The sequence below is a fragment of the Monopterus albus genome, unplaced genomic scaffold, assembly GCF_001952655.1.
Source record: "Monopterus albus unplaced genomic scaffold, M_albus_1.0 scaffold300.1, whole genome shotgun sequence".
In the NCBI taxonomy this organism is placed as follows: domain Eukaryota; kingdom Metazoa; phylum Chordata; class Actinopteri; order Synbranchiformes; family Synbranchidae; genus Monopterus; species Monopterus albus.
Genome location: NW_018128180.1, coordinates 302,170 through 309,915, shown reverse-complemented (window position 1 = coordinate 309,915; position 7,746 = coordinate 302,170). Strand labels below are relative to the sequence as shown.

The 7,746-nt window shown below is 38.5% G+C and overlaps 1 protein-coding gene across 8 annotated transcripts in view; it reads left to right on the top strand.

Moving 5' to 3' along the window:
* The window catches only part of LOC109973678 (apoptosis-stimulating of p53 protein 1-like), a 51,368-nt gene that overhangs the window by 17,294 nt on the left and 26,328 nt on the right, over positions 1 to 7,746 (top strand). For 7 of the 8 annotated variants that reach the window (XM_020623447.1, XM_020623450.1, XM_020623449.1 and 4 more), the window contains 3 exons: positions 518 to 665; positions 2,951 to 3,058; positions 4,935 to 4,996. In XM_020623447.1, the coding sequence (XP_020479103.1) occupies positions 518 to 665; positions 2,951 to 3,058; positions 4,935 to 4,996 (318 nt within the window). Of the gene's footprint in view, positions 1 to 517; positions 666 to 2,950; positions 3,059 to 4,934; positions 4,997 to 6,563; positions 6,649 to 7,746 lie in introns of those variants that run through there. The other variant, XM_020623455.1, reaches the window with a different exon arrangement.

The window sequence follows — 7,746 nt, the reverse complement described above, 5'->3', positions numbered from 1 at the left end:
ATCACTCGACATGAACACATGTTGTATCTTCATGTCCTGAAAGCTGATTAAGTTAAATTCACATTTGTGACTCAAGTATGAAATCAGATTTGTTATTTTTTCTGTGCCACTGTTCAGCCAAGCTACCTAAAACCTGCTGGATTAGAATTTGCTTCATTATTGGATCTTACATTTTGTTCAGAAAGCCACATAGCATTTGGCAGTGGTGGTCTGGACGATCCGATTTTGAGTCTGCCTTGACACTTGACTCACTCTCATCAGACACTCAGTTCCTTAATGCCAAGACCAAATGGAGTTTTGAGTTCATCAACAAACAATTGACCAATTTGTTTACCAGTAGTTATCAGTATGTTATCAATCAGTTGTATGAAAATGATCCGGTCACAGTCAGTGGTCAAGGTTAAAAGAGTCATTATTTGGAATTTGTTTTAGATCAGTGGGAAACAATGAATCCTATTAAGTCTGGGTGTTAATAAAATGGTAATTGTGATTAACCTGTTTGTTCCTATGGTTACAGGTGATCCTGACTGTTTACCTCAGTGACACCCAGCAGATGCTTACTGAGGTCCCGGTTACTCCGGCGACCAGGGTGATTGACGTGGTTGAATACTGCAAAGAGGCCGGCGAGGGAGAGTGCCACTTAGCTGAAGTATGGAACGGGCATGGTGAGCTCATCCGTTCATCCATCCATGATGAATAAAAAATAATTATTGATACCATTCATTGATTAGAAGCCTCTTGGAGGCAGCATAACATATGGTAAACACAACATATCAACTTTATAAAATTCATGAAGTTAATATAGCGAATGTGCTAGCAAGCACTAGCCCATTCAAACAATCAAGAGATCTGAAGGGAACTGCAGGATCTGCTGAGGATTCTTGTGGGTTCATCACTATGAACAACCCCTTTCACCTTATATATAATCATTTTTATCATTGTGAGTATAAAAACATTAGATTAGCACAGCTTTAAGAACCTTGATTTGTACCACATAAAGGATTAGTATAAGGCTTAGTAAAGCATCAACAGAAACTAGAGATAATAAAATCCAAAACAAGACACAAATATTAAGGACGGTAAAGAAAACTTGAACAGCCAAGCGTGCCCATTTATGCAGATGATACACTACTTATTTTAGACCTGTATCTGGAGACAGAATTCACCAGTGTTCAATACTATTGAAAGCTTTTGTCCATTGCTGTCATGATTCTGTCCCACCTGTTTACGTTCTTGTGCTTTTAGTTTGTTGTTTCCTGTTTTTGTTTCACCAGTTTCGGACTTTTTACTTTACTCACTCATTGTTTTCACCTGCTCCTGATTGTTTGCACCTGTTTTCACCGCATTATAAGCAGCCTTCTCCCACCAGTAACCTGCCAGATTGTTCTAGACTCCAGCTCTGACTCTCCAGCATTAATCCTTGCTTGACTCTGTAGTTTCTGACCCTGGATTTCTGTTTTTGACCACCGTATATTGCCTTCCCCTTCAAACTCAGACTGCTTCTATGTGTATCGGCTTATCAGACTTCCCTTTTGGACTATACATTTTGAATTACTTGGATGTATGTGTCTGCTGGCTCTGACCCTGGACTGTATTATTGACCTGTAATTGCGTTTCGTGTTTTCACCGTGTCTTGTATCATTTTTGTTCTTGTTAGTGCTCTTAATTAAGAGACAGTGTTTCTTTAGTATCCTCGTCTGGCTATGTAATAGAGTTAACCCACGACAACATCAGCAGCTTCACGCTCCGATCCTGACAATTACAATATGTACAGGATAATAATCTGAAATGATAAGACAGGGCCAGCTTGACTTTCAATCACTTGCTTTGAATTTTAAACAAAGTCAGACCTCTATCAGCCTGTGTAATCAATAGCTTGCTGAGTGCTTCCTGTGTACTGTATGCCACATTGAAACTGAATAGACCAGTCCATCACATGCAGACACTGAGAGCTACTGTGTCCATCAAAGCACGGCATACATTCAGTCGATCATAACTGTTGTAGCAGTGAGCCACATAACAACACAGTGTGTTTGTGTAGCACTGTGGTGTGAGTGAGCGTTCAGACAGGCTATAAATGACACTAATGCTACACTGTTCTCCAGAGGGTGACTCTACAAAGAGGCACATAATAAATGGTGGTATGAATTGTGTTAAGTCAAAGTGTTGCTAGGTGATAAGAGGCCATAAATCAAGGCCATAACTGGCCTCACAGCTAGTGTGTGTGTGTGTGTCTGTGAGTGTTTTTAGCTTTAATATATTGATGTATTTTGTTGTGAGAATATTGTTTTCATTTTTTCTGTATTTTTCTGCTTTAATTATATAAATATGTAAACATCCTCACAGAGAATTGATATGTTTGAGTTACAAATACAAAACAATATTAGGTAAGTGTCAGCCGTTACAGACACCATTTTACAGATAGATTAAGTTATTAAGTGTCAGTCTCACATCAAATTAACTAATTTAACAGGTTTTCATTACACTGTTCTTCAGTGATCTATTAAGGTAGTATCAATGTCAATAGTGTCAATGTTTACAATATACACGTGTCATTAAAAATCAGCCTCACATGTTTTGGTATCTTTGAAAACTTCATGTGATGTAGGACTTATGGAATAATTTTCTTTTGGTTAATGTCCACCATCAGCAGGACAGTGGGACTGAAGACATTAATAAATTGAAAAGGGGTAGAATAATAGAAATATAAAATTATAAATACATGATTTAAGTAGTAATTCTTTTACTGTTGGAGGTCAAAATAGCTTAAACATCATTGCATAAAAGCAAAGTTTTTAGAAATGTTTTACTAGATAATACCATTAAGGCAGCATAAGACTGCAGTTAAGGAGGAAATATCAAACTTTTTCAAACAAGCGTTGTAATTGTTGACAGCAAATATCAAAATAACTCTGTCAAACCTGGCTATCATCCTTCTGTCTCTTGTCAGAACGAGCTCTCCCTCAGGAGCTGCTGTTGTTGGATCTCCTTCAGCAGTGGGGGGCCAGGAGGCCAGAGGTCAGCTTCTACCTCAGACACTGCCCCTCCTGGGTGCAAGGTAAAACAAAGCAAATGCAGATTCTATACGTATATGGTGATTCAACCAAATATATGAGAAAAGAACAGGTTTCAGAAGGATTTAATTTTTGTCAGTCTGGCGCAGCATTGTATGGAAAACACACAAACACAGAGCTGGTGCTGAGCATGAGGTTTAGAGCTGAGGTCAGGGGCTCAGTCAGTAATTAGCCAGATAAGATGATTAGAGTTACATAACAAAGATGAGGGGGAGGGGGGCAGAGACAGGGACAGCAAATGCTCAGTATACTATGGAAATGACCAGTGAGGTTCTTTTTCATTTGCTTAGTGCCTAACAGAGTTTGAGCAGACAGTTGGTCAGTTGATGTGGCTTTTAGCATTGACGCTAAATGCTACGCTAAGTTCTTTTCTCTGTTAAACTAAAAAAAAGGACTCAATGATTGTGTAATATTTATGCATGTCAGGTCTCAAAGCATGCTACAACAGCAGGGTCGCCACTGGTACAGCATCACTGTACTGTAGCACTCCTGCGTTTTTGTGTCTGCATCTCCTCCCCTGCAGGGACCGGACAACCTCACCACCTGCTGGTGTTTATCTTTTTTTACCCCCTATTCTTTAAAAACATAATTACCACTGACTACAGCCTCACTATTTTCATGTGCTAGAGAACTGTGATGTGTAAAAATGAATTGTAACACTTATTAGTGAGAGTCCATTAAGATTTTCCTTTGTGTTTTTATTATAATACGGGTTTCACTACCCGTACTGTAGCTAAACCTTTATTTAAATCATTTATGCCTCATGTGTTTTCATTCTCATCAAATTTAGAGTCAATAATAAACCAATATTAGCCCCACGTTCTTGATCCCAGCATCAGAATTTAGTACAGATGTGGTTTTGATGTGAACAATATCTGTATGAGAGACTGATGGTTTCACACCTCCCTGCAGCAGCCAAATTTCAGTTTGTGTGTATCTCCTCACCTAATAGCTTATCAGTGGACAGTAAAATATTCTTATCAAACTATTTTTTTCTCTCTGTTTCCATAAGTTACTCTTGATTATTAACATACTATTTTAATTTTCGCAGACTGAATTGAATGTAAATGCTGTTTTAAGAACAATGTTGATTGTACAGTTTGAACTGCTCCAGTAAATGGGAAGTACTGCTGTAAGTGCTCTATTGATTGAAGGTGAAACTTGGAGCTGGCTGGGATTATCCTAAATTGAACTTGTCTGGTCTTAGTGGGAATTAACGAATGATGCTATTAATAGGTCACACACTCTCAGAGAAATAGAGAGTTACAAACAGATGATAGAGAAATGGAGAAGTAGCCTTTCTATCTCATTCAAAAAAAGAGATTTCTGCTACATTTTTTTGATGTTATAAATGAACAACCATGTATACAGCCTCCGCTGAGTCACCTTGCCCTCTGTATTTCAGTGCTGATATAGCAGGCAAGATACCAACAACATCCTCTACATTCTTAGTAGGTACAGGAGAGAGTACAAATACAGTAAATGAGGACACAAACAAAACACTTTCACTTAATGCCTTGTAGAATACTGAAAAATGTCTGACATGAAAAATATCAAAAACAGAGTATGCATCCAGTATGAAAGTAAATAAAAACCAGTGAAAAATTTGCATGTAAGACAATTATTAGCTACACCACCTGGGCCAATGTCTCCTGTCCAGTGATCTTTGTGATACAGCATGCACTCAGTTGAATGGTTAATTAAGGCCAAGGCTGCCTCTCTTTCATTCTATGTGCGTGTCAGTCACATGTCCAGCAGTCTACCAGGCCTCAAGTCTCAACTCACCCATGTCCAAGTTACTGTCATATGTTGTTTCATTATCTCTGCTCAGATTTCTTTTTATTGTTCATTTACTTGCAGAAAGTCAGCAGCCTCTGGAGCAGAGCTGGACCCCAGAAGTGACGGAGAGCGCTAATTATGGGGTAGGTCGACACACACACACACACACAAACACACACTGAAGTTTGGCTATGTTAAAGGTACAGAGCAGGCCGTGTTACACATCTTCAGTTAGCCAGGATTTATTGTACATATACTGTACAAACCTTGCACACTGAAAAACATATTGATCTTTTTGAGAGCTGCATTTGGCCTCAAACACCTACAAGATACTTGTGTTGAGTAAATATCATTATCTGACTTTACCCTAGTTCAAGATTTTGATATCACACAACTAAAAGATAGTATTGTATGTGAACAGTAGGATATACTGTGTGCAGTGGTGTATAAGTTACATACAATACAGTCAACAACATACTGTATGTACATTTTTGATCAGGAGGACAATAACATTTACAGAACACTGACATATTGTATCCCTGCACCCTGAGGTCCAGGATACTAGGATGTGTTAGTCTTCATAAAACAATACTAATCAAACCTCTTATTTTATCCTTGAGTATATTGACTTGTTGAACCTATCCCTACACAAGTCTTCCTGGAGCTGGACATAATCTTCAAAAGCCTAGTATGATATTTTATTTTCTTTCTTGCTGATAGATTAATACCACTTTCATATCTGCACCTTAAACACAAAGCTAAATTATCTTGATGTAGCATAAAAAATGAAAACTGGCCCGGCTCTGTCCAATGGTAAAAAATGTCCACTTTCAAAATAACCTGCAGCCTGTTGTTTTAACACCTCTGTATTTGTATGCATGAAACAAACCAGATATACTGTAAACTTTGTGAGCTTTATTAGTCACTAGTAGGTAAATTTTGTAACATTTAGACAGAGCCAAGTTTCGTCATTTGCCAAACTACTGATGTATTTGTAAGCAGCTAGTTGTGATATTTGGCCACCTTCAAATATAAACAGTTAAAGGCCTGAGTGGTATCTGCTAATGAGAACTTGGTCCAGTTTGCAGCCAGATGTTTGTTTTTGGATTGTTTAATATTCTTAAACTGAGATGAGGCTAGTTCAGCAACATTTAGAGAATGCAAATAAAACCTTAAAAATGTTGTACATACAAATGGCATACTTACTCTATATATAATGACAGAAAAAAAAGATAAAACAGGACTTAGTCTTTTGTCACTAGCTTGACTGATGACTGTTAGCAAACAGCATTGTTTTGCCAGCTTGCTTTATCCTGTTATATGCCCTACAAAACAATAAGTCATACAGTAAAAGGAGCAGCTGACCTCATCCCAGCAGCCTTTTATTTCTGACTAACAGTTATTTTTGACCATGTTAGCCATAGTATTTAACCCCAGGCGAGACATGTGCTTTGTACATGTTGATTAGACCTTGGTTAGCCAGTCACCGACCATGTTAGTCACCATGTATCAGTCTGCCAGTTAGTCAGGCAGTGCTTGTGTGTGTGTGTGTGTGTGTGTGTGTGTGTGTTGGTCAGTCAGTAAAGTTAGGATTTGTTTGGTCCCATGACATAACCAGGCTAAGCGGATTGTAAGCTAGTCAAACAGCTCCTCCTCCTCCTTCTTCATCTGCTCTTCCTCTCACCTCACAAACTCCTTCACAGTTGTCTTGAGGTCTCCATCTTTCTTTGTCCTCTACTTTTGATTTTGGATTGAAGCAAAAACAAGAAGTTTGAGGCAAGACAGGAGCACAGGGGTGAGTTCTAGAAGTGTGTTTCTGTTGCTTTTACATGTATGTGTGTGTGTGTGTGTATTTGTATGAAGCTGTGTGTGTCAAACTCAAAGATGTGTGTGTGTGTTGGGGCGCATTACACTTTTTAACAACCTTACACTTATGCTTCTTTTCACATCAGCTCGACATACATAATAGAGCAAATGAAAATGTAGGAACGGGAGAAAATGTAAAGGTGACTTTGAAAAGTGCACATGTGTAGTTCATTGTGTCCTTAAACTTCTTAACAAAATGCTTTTACTTTGTTCTTACACTTAGGTTGACTGCTTGACAAGAAGTTTATGTACAGTATGTGTCAGGGCGGAACTTTAGGCCATGTGTTGGGTGTCATAAAATCAGAGCACAGTGTGTGTTTATGTCATTGTGGCTTACAGCTTGTGACAACTGGAGCCTGTACTCCATGTGCAGGCAGGGTGTGCCTTCTTTTGGCCATGTTTGTTTGGGCTGGAGTTTACAGTGTTATTTTGCATGTGTATGTATGTGTCAGCCTTAGGACTTCGAGACTCCAAGTCAGGGTGTGACTCCTGGCTCTATATAATCATGTCCAAAAGCTCTCTCTCTGTCACAAATACAAACACACACCAAATGCTATTTCATTCCACACAGTGATGTAAAGATGACAGTGTTGAGAGTTGTGTGTGTGCATGTATGTTACTTCAGTATACAGCAGTTTTAGATTTATTATTCTTCTCTCACATCGTTAATTACATCATTACTCATTACAGTTCATTTCATCTTATTTTATCTCCAAAAAGTTAGAAAAGTGACTTTATAAATCCTTTCTCTATCCTCAGAGCCACCACAGAGACTGTCACAAACTTTGTGATAACACAGACGTGATTTAGTCTGGTGATCCAACTGTGTGTAGCTCTTGCGCATCCAGCTGTGTGTGAGAGCTCTGCTGAGGGGTATATTAAGAAGTAAGGTGTGTCTGTGAGTGTTTGTGTGCTCTTGACAAAATACACATGTCAGAGGTTGTGTTGATGCAGATTAAGATGAATATTTTCACTGTGTGTCATTGTTATAAATACCTCACCAGTTTATATGATAGCCTGGGTTCAG